This window comes from Perna viridis, chromosome 7 (assembly GCF_037379345.1).
Source record: "Perna viridis isolate PV_CMFRI_1.1 ecotype Kerala chromosome 7, ASM3737934v1, whole genome shotgun sequence".
NCBI lineage: Eukaryota > Metazoa > Mollusca > Bivalvia > Mytilida > Mytilidae > Perna > Perna viridis.
This window is the reverse complement of record NC_142451.1, coordinates 43,635,496-43,652,835: the sequence shown is the minus strand read 5'-3', so window position 1 is coordinate 43,652,835 and position 17,340 is coordinate 43,635,496. Positions and strand designations below refer to the sequence as shown.

The 17,340-nt window shown below is 33.3% G+C and overlaps 2 protein-coding genes across 19 annotated transcripts in view; one reads left to right on the top strand and one right to left on the bottom strand.

The window, feature by feature from the left end:
* Nucleotides 1–4,576, top strand: part of LOC148612836 (uncharacterized) — a 50,747-nt gene extending 46,171 nt beyond the window's left edge. For all 15 annotated transcript variants that reach the window (XM_088594650.1, XM_088594648.1, XM_088594653.1 and 12 more), the window contains one exon: nucleotides 586–4,576. In XM_088594650.1, the coding sequence (XP_088450776.1) occupies nucleotides 586–1,704 (1,119 nt within the window). In that variant the 3' untranslated portion in view covers nucleotides 1,705–4,576. The remainder of the gene's footprint in view (nucleotides 1–585) is intronic.
* A 5,446-nt stretch (nucleotides 4,577–10,022) lies between these two features.
* Nucleotides 10,023–17,034, bottom strand: LOC148612835 (uncharacterized). 4 transcript variants are annotated; one of them, XM_088594612.1, is made up of 3 exons: nucleotides 16,991–17,034; nucleotides 10,998–11,624; nucleotides 10,023–10,743 (listed from the first exon to the last, which is right to left on the bottom strand). In XM_088594612.1, the coding sequence occupies exons 2-3, from the start codon at nucleotides 11,487–11,489 to the stop codon at nucleotides 10,111–10,113; spliced, it is 1,125 nt and encodes a 374-aa protein (XP_088450738.1). In that variant the 5' UTR covers nucleotides 11,490–11,624; nucleotides 16,991–17,034; the 3' UTR covers nucleotides 10,023–10,110. The 4 variants fall into 4 exon arrangements, with proteins under 4 accessions (XP_088450738.1, XP_088450736.1, XP_088450735.1 ...); XM_088594610.1 differs by lacking the exon at nucleotides 16,991–17,034 and adding an exon at nucleotides 14,758–14,876; XM_088594609.1 differs by lacking the exon at nucleotides 16,991–17,034 and adding an exon at nucleotides 13,078–13,261.
* Nucleotides 17,035–17,340: the final 306 nt, after the last annotated feature.

Here is a 17,340-nt window from a genome sequence, read left to right as displayed (position 1 = left end):
CAGATGGATTTGTATGAAATGTACACTTTCATCCTGTTTAAAGTATAAATCCTGCTTTATTACAAGAAATTACTTACGTTTGTATCTGAGATTTGATGAAGTGTGAATTTAATTGAATTTTGCATCGGATTTTTATAAAAGAATTATTGGGAAATGGATAATTTTCAAACCTCATAAAAGAAATGCATTAGGATTACAAATGATAATGATTGTGAAGATGAAATTGTATTTATTCATATACCTGTGCATAGTTATTCTTGTTAACATGAAAAATTGAAATGCAAACTGCAGGTAGTGAAAAACAAGGATTAATATGAACTTAAAATATCTTGAAAATGGAAAAGATAATGGATTTCATGAGTATGAAATTAGCAGTCTTACTTTGTATGCAAAGTGTGTTGTTATTTTTGGAAGTATACACAATGACATGTGGAAAATGACATTCACGTAGACATTTTTACACGTGCAGGGTTTTTTCTTCATGTACTCAATCAGATGGATGTAATCAAGATTATTTTTGCACCATTTGTATACTTTGTGAAATTCATACTCTTTGCTTACAGAAGCATTTTCTTCTCCTTTCAGTTACAAGAAGAAGTAGATTCGCTCCGTCTGCAGTTGACGGATGCTAAAATGATGGTTCAGAAGCTGCAGTCAAACCTCGTTCTACAGCAAGCTAAAAGTAATTCTTTGAATTCATCATTACAAATGCAGCTTAAACGAAACCAGGAATCGTTACGAAATGAACGTGTATTGGCTGACAGACGGCTAGGAGAAGTGCTTGCACATTTATTGTTCTTAGAGGGTCAGTTGAAAAAGGAACAAAAACAAGTTCAAGCTGTGATGAAACAAAAAGACGAAATTATCAAATCACAACAAGAACAAATTGATATGTTGACACAAACAAATCAAAGACTAGTTCATGCTGTTCGAGAGGCTTATGGGCGTAAAGGCAAAAATGGAACTGTGCTTGGTACTTTGGATAGCTGTAGTACTGAAAGCCTGAAAGAAAATAAAGGGAAAGACAAGAGCTCTAAAACTCCTCAAAAAGGAAGATTTGAAAGTATGAAAGAGAGGCTCTGGCATCACAAGAGTTCTATGGATTTATCTTATTCTAAATCAAATATGGAAAAGTTACGTGGCCGTATGTTCAGTAGTCATGAAAATCTCACGGCAGTAGGATTACAAAAGAAAGAAAGGGAGCGTGATAAAAAGTGCCGTAGTATTGCAGGTTATCCTGAATATTGTGACTTCTTCCCAGAAATCCCAGAAGGAATTGAATTAAAGGGCAATAACTCTAGTTCAGATTTAGAACAACCATTATATGAAAGTGGTGAAGATAGTCCTAAATTTGATAATGTACCATTCCAAAACTATCTGGATAGAGATGGTAACCAAATAACTTCTGTTGGCTCAATGCCAATTCTTTCACAAAGAGACACAAATGCTGAACTTTCACCTGCTAAAGAAAGGCCACATTCAATGGTGGATTATATTTCAATGCCTGCTAAAAATGACACATCCTCTACACCACAAAAGTCACCGCAAACACCAACTTCAGAGTCAAATCCATTTAAAAATTTAAAAACTATTTTGAAAAGAAAAGGAAGCAAGTCAAAAAAGAAAAGAAATGTTTCAATTTCTCAGAATCCACCACAGGAAGCAACAGTTAGGAAACATTTCGAAAGATACGACATGTCCTGATATAACTAATGAATATTCTTAATTGTTTGCCTCTATCCATTGAATATTTACGACTTTTGAATGAATATTCATTATTATGCATACAAGTTTTGTTTGACTGTCTCTGTGATATCTTTCATCACATTTTGTATTAAATATGGTTTACTTGCAACAGAAATGGTGCTTTCATATTTAGTTGTACTATTCAAGATGAATACTGGTATCTCAATGCAGTAAATTCAGAAATTTGTTGGTTATTTTTGTGGTAGCCTTCAGATTTTCCATACCATAATACATGTAGTCTAGAAATTGTGAGTTTTAGATAAGTCTGTTGTGTTTACACAACTCTAAGGCATAAACAACAATTATTTCTGTTTTAGAAAAGGGGAAACAACTCTTAACTGACACTTGCTCGATGACTTAATACCATTGTCAATATTCAATTCATATTTTGTAAATGATGAATGCTTTTAGTGAAAGGTATTTGAGTGAATGTATTCTAGATTTGTCTTCAAATGAAAAAAAAAATATTGTAACTAATGACTTCAGAGTTGTCAACTATTGCAGCAAATGTATAGTACTACATAATGGATACAAGGGGGGATGGACCCGCCATTATGAATTTGAAAATTTATGAAAATAATGTATTTTTATGTGTCTATGCACTCATTAAAAAGTGTATAACAAAGATTTTTTGTGGGTCCCCAGTATTTCTGCAAAGTTTTTTCAAGTCTACATGAGTTATTTTCTTGTGTGAATGGCCCACGAATTGCCCGTAAGGATTGACATCGTAATCTAATATAAAATTTCATGATTTCCTTTGACAAACAGAAGTATGACACAGTGACATATTTCATAGGTGTAAAAGAGTGGAGGCATAGTACAACCAACTTAACAACTGATTTACAAGTCCTTGTAGTTCTGTCCACAGCTTCTTTGCTATCTCAACCATAAAATCATTATAAGGATATAGCAAAAGGGGTCAGCAAGGTTTTACCTCATTATTGTAGAATTAATTTGGTTGTTAATTTTTTTCATCTTGCTCTTATAAAATATCTCCAGGAAATTAACTAAGTACTTTCCTTGTGAGTTACAAGATCTTGAAAACAAATATGAATAAATTTATATATATAAATGCCTGTTCTAACATTTTTATTGTCAAAAACTATTATTCAACTCCTGCATAGTTGAGATAAAATGGAGGCAATGAAAAAGGTTCTGCCGATAATTTAATTTAATATCAGAAACAACTGAATGTGATGATAAGAAGAGGTACGGTAAAATCTGCTGAAAAAGAGCCTTCCATTTTGAAATAGAATCTTTTGGGGAATTTAACCAAAACTGATTTGTTTAAATTGAGGGGAACCCGATATTGAATTGTTTCAGATTTATCCTCTTGTGGAAATACAGTCAAATTCAATTATATAACAACTAGTTTTCAATGACGCGGATCTCTTAAGAAAGCACCTTATCTTCCATCAAGAAAATGTTATATTTTTCAGTATCGTAATAGCACAAGAGTAAGAGCAATTTTATCAATTGTTATTGAATACTGATATAATGCATCTATTCCATTTGATATTTTAAAAACAATTTACACCCTCTCACCCCCCCCCCCCCCCTAAAAAAAAATTATATTTTATGATGTTTTGTATTTCCTCGATGGAAAATAAGTAAATAAAAAAAAGTGAATGATACGTTGTTCTGAGTTAAAACAGCAGAATTGATACTCACAAATTCTTCTTACGCAAGAAAAAAGATATGTGAACCTTTTGGTTTATACTAGTCTGTTAAGTGGAAGTATTTGTAAGAATCAGGCTAAGTTGGTAAAAATCAGAAACCTGCATGTCAAAAACCCACTAATTTGACTATAATTTCACTCAAGGATGCTTCCTCTACATGAAAACACCATTATTTGATCTCTGCATCATTGGACTGGCTCAAACTCTTCTATAGAGTGTTAGAAAAATCAGATTTGACTGAGTCATAATCCCTTGAAATATTCATTTTCAGTGCATTTTAATGAAATTATAACTCAATGCACCAAAATGATTTGTAAGGTTTTGTTTTTTTTTCCCCGTTTCCTATGATGCAAATAGTCAAATTGAACTTTCAAAATGGTGGGTTTTTTCATACCATGTTTCACCCCCTGCCAGATTCTTACAGTGACTGACACTTAACTATCAAATGTATTTTAGATGGATTTCACTGTATTGTAAAAATCTGTTGTTTTGACTAAACATTACTTGGTACAAGTCATGGGTATACATGAACTAGTAGTCTGAAATTTTCAGCTCTCAAATCTATGTGTACTTCTCATGTAAAATTCATGAATAAATGACTCATCACAAAACTAGTCAGTCTATGGTTAATGGTTATTTTTTCCATTAATATTAAATAACATTCTTGAAATTGAGAACAAAATAATAATTTAAACCTTTAAACTATGTCGTGTGTAATTTTGCCATTCTTATAAATAATTTCTTTTTTCTACTTTCAAAGCATGTGCAAACAAATCTGGTGATATGTCTTTAACCTTTTGTTTATATGAGATGCACATGAAATTAGAGGAAAAAAATCATAAATAAATGGTTGTTGTTAAAGAAACTATGGCTAAAGGGAGGTAACTCAATTGTTAATATTGGTACTAGAAATGTGATAAAATTTCAGAACAATCGCTAAAATGTCTGTGTATGTTTTGCTTGTCTGTTTAGAGCTACTTAATGAATATTTTGTGAAATAGATCACTGCTTTATTCTTTACTCTTGGATTATATTTCCATGCACTGTAAAATGTTTTGAATTTTTTTATTATCTATATATGCATCTTCGTCTTTCATGAAATATTTTTGTTAGGAGGGAGATAACTCTGAATAAACATTATAGAATTTGTACTTAATCTTCAGTAAATTAATCAGGCATTGATTCACGATGCAGCCTTAATTTTGGGAAGTTTTTGCAATATTATATAAAGAGAATGGATATGGTGAGTATGTCAAAAAGACAACAACCCCAACCGGAATGAAAATTGTCAGCTCAAGTCCACCTATATCGGTCTTCAAAATGACGAGGAAACCTTATACCACTGGGCAGACTGCAGCTGCTCCCAAAACAACATTATATGCATGCAGGTACATTGAAATAGATGCTCCTATAGACTCCCAAAAATATAAAAGTAAAATGAAAGTGCAAATAAAACAAGACATACAGAGACTAGAAATTCCTGACTTGGGACATGCTAAATCACAACCCTCCCCCTTTAAATCTGTCCACTGTGAATATAATATTACACAATCAAACATACCTTAAAATCAGCTTAAAAGATCAGAGTCCCTTTTTAAAAACAGATATAAAGAAACTGATTATACATTCCCACTAATGTACAAACAAATGACTACCAACAGAAAACTGACATACCAGCTCCAGACCTGTTTAAACATACAAAAAGTTATGTCCTCATTGTATGTACTTCAACTGCTTAAGGAGGTCCTATATCACTGCACATGCATTATGCCAGTTTCTACATACAAGTTATTGGACCAAAGTGAGGTTAACAACATGAACTTTATTGACGGTTAGGTGACCATCTCTACCATGTGAACAGATATTTTCACAATGTTGTTACCTAGTTTAATTTTACCCTGACTTGACATCAAATGAACTACTTGGCCAGTGTTTCTAGAACTGCTAACCCTACTGATGCCTTTACTCCCAATCTTTGCTAATTTATTCTTTAGTTTCTGTGTATATTTTTAGTAGATTTGCATTAGTTCTGGTGTTTTGTCTTTTTCCTTGGTCCAATTTTAGTCACTGTCATGGACAGTGTTCGAAACTAGATTTATTGCATCACAGACCAACAGAAAATTTTCAGGAAATTTTCTGTTCAATGTATATAAAATTACTTGAATTTAGTGTAGACCTGCATGATCATTGGTCTACCACTAATTTCAACCACTGTAACATGAAATACCCACACACATAGGTGAAGTGGTTACAACAACAAAAAAGATCTTGGGAGCAAAAACGAGTTTTTTAAGAAGCTTAAAATTGATGAAGCACTATTAAAAGTCAGGAACGTTATGTCAAAATAACCCTCTCTGAACCCCCTAAAAAATTCTAGCTGTGGCCTGACCTGACACGGTAAGAAATACACCACAACTTTTACAGTGTGATTTTGCGAGAATAAAGACAAAATTCCATATCGTTTTAGTAATTTAAGTTATAGTTCCGTAATGATATTGAAACCGACTAATTTTAAGGACAGAAATCTCAGTCAAAATTCTAACTTTCTAACATTCTATTTAAAAAAAATCTAGTAGTGCAGAGATCAAATAGTGATTATTTCGAATATAGAATGTCTCCATACGTGAAAGCATAATATATTGTTAGATCAGTACGTTTTTACATGCTTGTTTCAGATTTTTTCTGATTGTAAACAATAACTTTACAGTAATTATTTCTTCCTCAGCATATAAGAGATTAAGTGGTAGGAGTCAGAGTAGTGATTCTCTACATTTTGAGTGACCAGCTGTATTCCTGCAGTATAATGTTGTCCTGTGAGCAAGCATATGAAAAACTTTACTTTACCTTTTTGCTGAAAAAAGAAAGATATGTTGAATTGATCAAATGTTCGTCAAAACCTTCCTTTAAAGGCATGCACAGATGATTTTGCTTGCTCCAACAAAGTATCTTAAATATCATTTTGTTGTTTTGCCTTTGCAGTATATTAATAAAGTATAGAACAATATGTTGTAAGGTTTCCCTTTGCACATACACATAGACATAAACAACAAAACACCTTACAAACGTTTAGGCACATAAGTTGCTTTTAAGTAACTGTCTTTGTAGGTTACAGACCACTAATTCAACCAATGAGCATTTGGAACGTAGGCAAAAATAGTCCTACGCAGAAATTACCCCTGCTCCTCATAGTGCTGTGAAAAAAGTTTTCATCTCATTTAAAAAATTTAAACAGTTTCTGAAAGGAAAAACATTTCTGTACATTTTGTAGGTGCATTTTGCTTCTTGTGATGTGATGCCTAATCTCCATAATGATTTCTAAATATACCCCTATCTTGTGAAAACACTGGGATTTCCCATGCTTTGTATAGACACTTCACTTCCGGTGACCAGTACTGCACTGCAAGTCTGCTAACCCCAAATGCCATTCTGAGGATTGTGAGCTGACATATGTAGAATCATGCTGATATATAGTCCTCTGCAGGTTAAAGTTAAGGTAAAGTCCAGAGAAGCCATTGAATATTGTGAAATTAGCATAGAAGCCTATGGGAAGTGGAATTAGTGGTTTCTAGCCTGTAAGAATCATGCAAAATCTGAAAAATGTAATACACCCCAAAAAGGCTACATATTTTTATTTTTGTAATTAAGTTGTTTTATAGGTCTATACTATGAAATGTGTAATTATTCATTCACATCTGCCTGCTCTTAGGAGATAATCAACAGTGAAAATCCAAAACAATAGATTGTATTTGGGTGTCATTTACAGAGTTATCTCTCTTAATTTTGAAATCTACAGTGCATTCTATATAATTTTTATCTCATAAGAACACGGGTTATATGAAAAACTGAATGTTAATATCTGTTTACTATGGCAATTCAAACAAAATATCAAAAATAAAAATATGTAGGCTTTTTACCCATGAATCACATTTTGTATGATTCTTATCTGGAGCGCTACTTAAATACTTTGATAAAAAATATCTCATAACATACATAAAAAATTGTATTCTAATATTGTCAGATTATTGGTTGATTTTTTGACAGTTTCGTGAGATGGCTTAAAAAAACTTAAAATCAAAATTATATTACTTCCCAATGAATCATGGTGAGCTTTATTAGGTGGCTTTATGGTGAGAGCAAATAGAATAATGTTAAAATAAATAGCTGATAGTTTACTCTCTATTGACAAGTCGTGCTAATTTTTTTGAAGTATAAACAGATTTAAATGTACAAAGCGGAATAACTCCGATTTTAATAGCATATATACTGGAGGTTACCGTAACCTATTTTTATATGTTAATATGATCATTTGTGGATGGAATGAAATCACATGGAGATGAATAAGTCAGTTGTTGACTTAGTACACTTCTAATCTGTATAGTAAAATAATTTAACAGATGTATACCAGTGTACATGTAAGACCTCGTTTTCTCCTCCACTTTGTTGGGGTACACATTGTTTTTGTCCTATTCGTGGTAGGTAGTGAGGACACCATATGTATAATTGTGCATATTACTAGGTGATTTTAATTCCTTGTATTTTGTGCAAGTAATACACTTTTTTATCATGAACTTCTCAAAACATTCAACTAAAGCATGTGTCAATGCAACTCATCGATCTGAAACTACTAATAAAAATTTAATGAAACGTTTGTTCATGAATTAATTATTTATTTTGTTATTCGGTTACGTTTACTTACATGTATTTCTTTATATCCCCCCCCCCATTTTTATGGTTGTTGAATGTTATTTTCATTATATGCTGCACTTCTTTTTCAACTTTTTTGATAATGCTTAAAGGTGGTCTCAATTACGGGAAAGAATCGCGATGAACGTTGTTTTGATGACCGTACATATGAACCGTTTACAAAAGTTTCATTTCTCAAATGCAAAAACATGTATGGTTTTTTAGTTTGTGTATAACCATTCCAACCATTTTTGTCCTACGCCGCTCCGCAGAAGGGGACATAGACACACCGATGTCCGTCCGCGCGTCCGTGCGTCCAGTCATACCTGTGGACACAACTGTGCCTCGGAAACCGCCGGACGGATTTTGTTCAAATTTTGTACGATTGTTAGCCGTACTTTGTATGGTGGATCATATTGCGCCGCTATTATTTAACAGGAGTTTGCACCTTATTTTTTTCGCGGCGGTGGGGAGGTTGTTTGTTGTGTTGATTTTTTCTTTCAGTCTTTATTATGTTATGAGAAATTTTATTTTCAATTGGTGACATTTTAATTTTATCAGTATCGTTTATCCTAGCTGGAAACCTGTCACTATAAATTAATGTTCTTGTCTTTTTTTCACGTAGCCCCGCCCCTAATATTAAATGGTTGATTTCCCTAGACCAATAATATGAAACACCAGGAGTTGTATTTATTTGAAAGCAGGATAAATAGGACGTCACGATTATTTTAGGAAACACTCTTCGCGTTGACGTACTCTCAAACAGTTAGAGTGGGGAAACGCTCTCGGACCCACGTGGGGTCTGGGAGTATGCCAGAGCGTCAACAGAGCAGCCCAGCCGCTAGTAGGACATACTCTGACTGAGTTCTTCGGTCGGGTATCCCGAAGGCTGGGCTCCGCTACCTCCAACTACTAACAGACATTTACTAACAGAATCCCCGTAAGGGCGGTCGTGCGAGATCCGTAAGGATGGTCAAGACCGTAAAAAAACAATCATTATCGTCATTTTAGGAAAACTTAATGTATAACTCCAGTGGCAGATCCAAGAGGAGAGGGTGCAAAGGGGGAAGGGGCGGTTGGCACCTCTCCTTTTTATGGAAAATTTGTCAGTTGACAAAAAAAAAAGGTACATAACGTCCTATCATACCCCCTTTTTCTGATGAACCCCGGCTGGAACCCCACCTTTTTAAAGTGTTTTGATCCGCCCTCGAATTCTGCCTTTGTCTTTCCCCAGTCTTCAGGGTTTCATCTAGAAATTGTTATATATAATAAGTTAGCCTTAAGTATTTTATTGGTGGAATGGACTGTGTTTTTGTTTACGAAATTTACTTCAAAATGATGTTTGAGTTAGTAAATAGTTATAATAGATTTTTAAGAGTTTAATCCGAATTCAACAGACTTTTATAGTTCGTTGTATTGTTGCATTTTTCCAACTGTTCCAGGGTTGGAGGAGGGTTTAACCACGCCACATATTTTATGTGCCTGTCCCGAGCCAGGAATCTGTAGTTCAGTGGATGTCATTTTTTAATGTTCATTGTTATTGGTTTTACATTTTTGTTTTTCAATAGATTAGGTCGATTTTCGTCTTTTATTAATAGTTTCGCCTCATTATTTTAAAGCATTTTACAGCTTGCTTTTTGATATTGGTTTTGCACATCGTTGAAGACCGTGTGGTGACTTGTAAGTTAATTGTTCGTTGCTTGGCTTTTGGTGGATGACTGTCTCATTGGCAATCTTACCATATATATCTTAATATAATAGATTGTGCTGAGAAAAGTTGTCTCCTTACAATGAAAATGTTTATGAATTACATTCATTTTACCGTACCACCCAGGTTCTTTCACATTAAGCATGTAATACCAATTTATCTTCAGCATATCAGTTTGTTTGATTGGGGCAAAAAATAAAATAAAATATGGTAGACAATTCCATTTATAGGAAAGACAATGGTAGCATTCACCAGGTAATAAACAAGTCAAAAACTATCACAGTCCATTCAGTATCATACTTTTACCGCTCTAGGAATCTGAGTATTATAGTGGAACCCATCTCCAAACTGAAGATAGTGTTTAAGATGTCTTGGGATGTCCAGTGATTCTACAGCTTTCTTCGGTGCACTCGATTGCAAATTGTCTCTGATTCCTAATCGGCTTATATGCTGCAACGTGAACACATTTTTCGATGACGCAACAATGTTCTTGTATGTTTCCCCAACTTTGTCTCTGCCTCGTTGCTTTCGGCAATCAAGTTTTTTGTCTGTTTGAGTAATTGTAAATCCAATTTTGACTAGAAATCTGGCAAGTCGTAGTCTACTTTGAGCATGAAAGTCTTGAAAATTTGTAACGAATTTGAGCAATTTTTGCAAAGGCGTTTCTCCCTGGTTATTGAGCAAGTTAAATTTAGCACCACATTTAATAAGAGATTCGACTGTCTCGGTACAGCACATGCCACATGCAATGTGCATCGGCGTATCGCCGTGGATCGGGTCCTGTGCGTTTACATCGCATCCGCAGTCGACAAGGCTCTCGACGATAGCTGCTGAATGGGCAGCTGCTACATGGATTGGTTGTTTTCCGTTGTTTCCTGATCGACGAGGATCTACCCCGTGCTTCCGCAGTATACTCAGAAGTTCAATCTATAAAAATTAAAGTAAGATAGTCATGGAATAATTCGATAAATGTTAAAAGAATTGGAAATTCACTATCTATTTGAATTTGTGACCATGGGAGGCATCTCAATCAACTCTAAAGGAAATAAGCTGTCATTCAGGATATGAGATCGATTTTCTAACTAAGTAAGATTGAGTGAGAAAAGAATGCAGTCACATTCATATTGAAAGATGAATCTTGACAATGTGAGATTCATTGATTTGTATTTTATAGAAATTACCTTATCCTTGCTTCCTAGTGAGGAATGAATAACTGGAACCAATGCACCATCAACATCAGCTCCGTGAGCAACTAATGTCTTAACAATGTCTGTATGTCCGTGAAAAATAGCTGAATGTAACAAAGGTTTGCCCTCATACGAGATGTTTACATTCGCACCTTTCTTAATCAGGAGCTGGACTGTTGCATTGTTGCCATTTGTAATGGCTTTACAGAGCATTTTGGATAGAAAAGTCTTTCCCATCTTGTTATTTTTGTTCGATAAAAATTTTTCATCCACATAGAGTAATATAAGCTGAAGTAGGTCACATGACCCATTTGACACGACTTCGATGAGTAGATCGTAACATAACTCCGACATGTCCGAGAGCTTGGATTTTGTGAAATGAGTTCTGAGCAGAGCTTGGAGTACGTCGGTCTGTTCCATTGAAACGCACCAGCGCAATGTTTGAACAACACATTCCTTCGAAGCGTTTGGCTTAATTAGCTCCATGTACAATCAATATCTGTAATGCTAAAAGTGATATCCGTGTCAAGCAGTGGTGTTAAGTTATTCCAGGTGATAGGCGATAGTTGACACATCAGTTCTGATAGCTCTGTAATTAACGTCATTCACTTTCCATTAACCCTTTAATTAAGTCAAATTTTTTTTATTAGCATTAGTTAGATAATTTATCTATCCTGTGTAGTTAACTGAATCATGACAATTATAGATTTTTAATGTAAATAAATGAAACTGTAGTGTTTTCTACATAATTATTTATAAAAAAAAATAATATAAAGCTTTACGACTTTCGGGGACATCGCTGATTTTTTTTCCATATTCTTAAAGGATATTGACTTTTGCATCAAACGATATCCAAAATAAAAGAAAACACTTCAATATGATATTTCTGACAGAACAGGAAAAAAACCTGATCAAGTGTGTATATACGTACTTATGTAAGAAAAAAATAATGTAAAAATGTACTAATGACTGTTAAAATAATGAAATGAACACTACCTTCTCACGTCGAAGTAGCAAGTTTCTATAAAATTCTCCTTTTTCCAAATAATCATAATACTTAAGACCAAATTACTTTGTTTGAAGAACCAATCAAACACCTTTCGACTTTGGTTTAAATTAAAGTAAAGTAAAGCAATAATTTTACGATTATAAATGAATTATATTGGTTTTTCAAATGAAATCTAAATAACGAAGAAATTGATATTTTAAATCACGTGTGATCAAAGAAAAAAACGGCAATTTTTACCTACTATGATATGACATTATCCTTATTAGTACAAAATTTCATTGAAATCCGACGAGCAGAAAAAAATCAGACCTTCGATGTCGTAATTCATTCATTCACCTTTTACAAATTAATCAATTTTCTAATTGAAAAGGGTTTTTAAAATTCAAAAATCAGTTGGAGTGGTCCATATAGATAATGTATGTTATATTTAACTTGCCGATTCACCTAAAAGATTTTAAAAAGAGGGACGTAGGAATTATTTTCAAAACACTCAAAAGGCATTATGAATCTATAAGGATCTATAAGTACTCTCAAGTACTTTTAAGATTCGTCATCAAAATGACATATAGACCGTTTTAATAAAGGATGGTTTTTAAATAGGAAAGTTGATATATGTTGTATCGTTTATGAATTGAAAAAAATGTTTAACGTTTTTTTTTCTTATGAACTGTTGAATATCTGACGCACGTGTTTACATGTAAATAATACTATATCTCCGAAGTCCTTTAACAGTACTAGTGCAATAAAGTCAATTAACACAAAAATGAAGTAAGCAAATTTTGTGTATGAAATCTTTTTGATAGAACATGTGAATTTTGGTTGAAAGTTTTCTGTTTCTGTAATAGTATTACAGTTCAGAAAAAGTTTTTTTTAAGCCATCTCACGAAACTGTCAAAAAATTCAACCAATAATCTGACAATATTAATGCATTCGCTTACAAAACTGATTGACAAAAAATTAACCAATAACCTGACAATGCATTCTCTTTCAATTGAAAGTATTTTTGGGGAAAATGTACTGTAATTCAGAGAAGGAATAAAACCAAATATTTATGAAAAGTCTTACATTGAATTTGAAGGACTCTGCTCTATGATCCCCGTTGTTAGATTGATATGAACAAAGGGAGTTTATACAACAATTGTCGATAAGCCGATTATATCATAAATCTGCCTAATTTATCTGGATCATATTTCTACATAAATCATAAACTGGTCAATAATGATTGGCAAACCCTTATCATATATCAAACTACAATGGACCAACTCAGGCTTACAAAACTTTATTAACCAGCATATGGGTGTGCATTCATTTTATAGAGTTCAAACTTGATTGTGCCTGTCGAAAACGAACAAATGTAATTACATTATAAGTTGTACAAAAATGTTTACGTTTCACACGCCTTCAATGGCAACAATACTGAATAAAATGTATATATGTGTATGGTTTTGAAAACATCTTTTTACTGAAAAAAAAAAAGAATTACACATGAACTTTGTGCATATGGACGTAAGCCAAAAAAAAATAATGACATATCATAGCGATGTCAAATATCTACATAGTAAATGCATGTCGAATGAACGACAACGGTGTCAGTATTACCGTAATAGCGACAGATATTTTGAATGACCTTTATTTGCTATGTAAATGTGTTAGTGTTTAGAGATTCAAACTGCAGTATTTACCTCTGTTGAATTTGGCTGACTTTCCCATACTTGCACTTAAGTTCCCACGGTAAATAAAAACGGTGTACACATTTCCAGACAAGAATTATTTGGGAATAATACTTGAAATCAAGAATGCTTGCATTTAACACTTAACACCCTTTTTTTAAATCAGGGCTGTGGATTTGACCTGCCGTAAACGCTATATTAAAGACTACTTTATATTATGAGTTTCTAATAAAGCCGCTCTTCAATATTTAACATGTCAAGTTAAATGAAGCTTATATAGGGAGGAAAATGAACCAGATTTAATCCAACGATCGCTACAAGACTCCATTCATACACTTGGCTTTAAAAAAAATAGTCGGGACCGTGGAGGGTCCTCAATGCATTACTTGTTAAATATATTATTATATCTTAGTACGCGCGGCCGTAAACTACATGTCATTAAGTACTGTAAATCAGCATAATAATAATAATAATAATAATAATAATAATAATAAAAACAATAACAAAAAGTAATTTAAAAAATGCATCATCAAAAGCAAACGATTTAGCATTCACTTCATTTTCATAAGATTTACACTTATATTGAGTATCTAGAAAATGTATGCATTCACGTATATACTTCTGATCAGTACAGACTAATCTTCGAAATTGGTGAAATTTCGAGTGTTCGAATATTTAACTGTACAGTATGGAACCTTATTTAGAATGGAGTAATTTTTAAAAAAATCTTCCGGGTTTCAACGGTGAGTCAAAAATGGTTGTGGCTGTTCAAGAACAGATTTCAATGCTTATAGCTGTTATGATTTGATTTCCTGCACATTATGTCCCTGCTTGCAGAAAATTTGCTCGAGCTTACTAAAGGTGGCAAAGAATACTTGCATATTTGGCTTATTTTTTTTTTCTGACATTGCCTTTGTCATATATGCATAAACTATCAAAGATTTAATGAATGCACCACAAAAAGAAAGAAAAAAAAACTCAGGAATAATTTCAATCATTTTGATATGAAGTAATCATTTATAAACAATATCTATATAAAATATATAAAGTCAAGTAAGCAATAAAGATAACTTACCTTACTGACAAACCAAGCCAGAGTGCAGCGAGTAAAATTGGTGCGACTTTTATTAACATATTCAGACATGCACCAGCACCCGGGGTACGTGCCAGGATTTCGGTGGGAATTGAGAGTTTGCGGTTTTAGTCATTATCTTTTTGACAAATCTCGCGACACCTACAACCAAACTGTACAATTCTAACCTGAGTCACGTAAAAATTAAATAATAAACGTTTATTTAAAGATTTATACTTATTGAAGCAAGGTCAAATGTCTTTAGATATACTAAGTATATAATTCCACTTTTGATTTTTAATCGATTGTTGAGTCATTTATTTAAATTTAAGATACCTTGTATCAGCCACGAATAAAGACTTCTAGGTTTGAAATGGATAAAGGGCATATTATCTTTATACATCAGAAAATTTATTTAAATAAATGCCCTATCATATTTACTGTTAAGTAAAAAAAAGGCAGTGAAATGAAAGATGCAACACTTTATAAAGAAGAAAGATTTCATGTATGTTAGAATTTCACCAATATGCATTACAATAATCGATTTAAATTTCATCAAAACGGATGCGCGTTTTTAGGATAACGAATAATCAAGGTTGCTACAATCAAACACCACGTGTAAACCCGTTCTAACTTCTTCTACAGGTAAAGGGTCGTGCCAATCACGATTTCAGGTTGGGAGTGAAGATAACTATTAAAGGTAACAATTATGAAATCAAAAGTTAATGCCAAAAATTACATCTTTTCCAATTCAAAAATATAAATTTCTACATTAAGATGAAATTTTTAAAAAATCAAAGATTGATCATTTAATGTCTCGTGCACAAACAAAAACATCTGTGGTAAATAAAAAACTTACACATCCAGCGCCTTTAAGGCGTACGCACATATTACGAGCAGAATCGAATGACGTCATTAATTTTAGAGTAATAGTGGCGGGCAAAGTACATGCGTATATAGAAGTCTATGGTAAAAGTAACAAAAATCAGTAGTTAAAGAGTTTTATCTCCACAGACAAAAAAACATGATATTAGACTAGGCTCATTTCACAAATTTTATTTAGTATTGTATGTTTGAATGAAATAGTGAATTGAATATTTATCTGCGTTCAAACGCGGTGCTCAAAACCATACAGCTGGTTTCGGACCTTACATATACGGTCCGTACCATAAGAGTTTTTCAAAAATACCCAAATGGTCCTTCCATAAGGGTATGCCTTATGTTTTTATCCTTCTAATAGGACTTGTAAGTCTCATCACATGACCCTTTGAAATTCATGATGACGGGCCCTTACCAAATACAAAAACACAGGAAGTTCTTGTGTGGCTTTCAAGCCATGTACGTGTGAAACATGCACGCTTTAAAAAGCATGTTGAAATTTGCCCTTAATGAATGGGATTTTGTAAAGTCTTTTTGAACATGATAGGTAGAGGATAAAAAACAGTCAACTTTGAATACAGTGACAGGTCTTAAACTTTTGTCTCATTACTATAAAGTTGAATAATCTTTAGTTTGAAAAATGTTTTTTCCGAAGTCAGACTACTTTCGTTAGTCTCTGTGCGATGTCTACCAATTAAAGATAGTAATTCATCGTGACAGTGACAAGAGTGGTAACTGAATTTGATCAAAGTCATTTTTGTAAAAGTACGGTTTAATAACACCAATTTTCCTTGGTGAAAATTGCCAGTCCAAATATAACCATTGGAGTCGACACACAAGGCGGCGATGTCCCGAACATCTTCTCCATTGTCAAGGCGTAAAATGCCAACGGCTTTTTCCATAATTAATGACCCGTAAGCACTCTTCGCTTTTATCGAAGATGATGAAATTCTCTAACTAAAGGTCGAACAAACGGCCAATGGGAATAATTGGTTTCTTCCTCCCTCCAACAAAAACGACAAACCCTTAAAAAACCACGCACCCTGCCATTATAATGAACTATTTTTACTTTATTCAGTTTATGTTCACAGACGGCGATTGTCTCAATTTTCGTGTTTGATGCAATCATACATTGTGTTCTGAACGTAACTCGAAGTATGCCCAAACAAATAACATCCGTAGTAAAAACTTACATATTCGGCCCATAAATAAGCCTACTCAATTTTCACGAGGAGAATCGAATGACGTCATCAATTTTAGAGTAACAGTGCACTCGTCGCAACTTCGGCCGTGTCCGTACCCTCCTCATAGATTGAGGTAGAGTAGGTGACTAAACTAAAGAAAAACAATGACCTACCTGATGAGAAAATCCAGCAATCCTGGAAATCCTTTGTAAAAGCAGTGAAAAGGAACTTCATATTTGGTTTTTAGCCTTTAAGTGTGTAATTCCGGTTGATAAAATTACGGATTTTTAAATTTGCGAAACGAACATATCAAATTAACCAACGAATTGCCTTTACCAACTTGAAGTTCGTTTTGTCAAAAATGTATTATTTTCCGTAAAATTAGTGACCTAATTCAAAATTGCTGGTAATTTTGACAACTGTCTTCATTACGAATGTTTTCTAGGTATTTAACAAATATTTAGGATTTTCATCGTTCCAGTAGGTTAAACTTCTTTTATGTAAATAAAAGACAAAGTATTTT

Bases quoted from the DNA above. Each gene is read 5' to 3' on its own strand.
- LOC148612835 (XM_088594612.1), bottom strand. From the start codon at position 11,489: ATGGAGCTAATTAAGCCAAACGCTTCGAAGGAATGTGTTGTTCAAACA. The intron at 10,744-10,997 runs GTAATTTCTATA...TAATTTTTATAG, and splicing joins CACTAGGAAGCAAGGATAAG to ATTGAACTTCTGAGTATACT.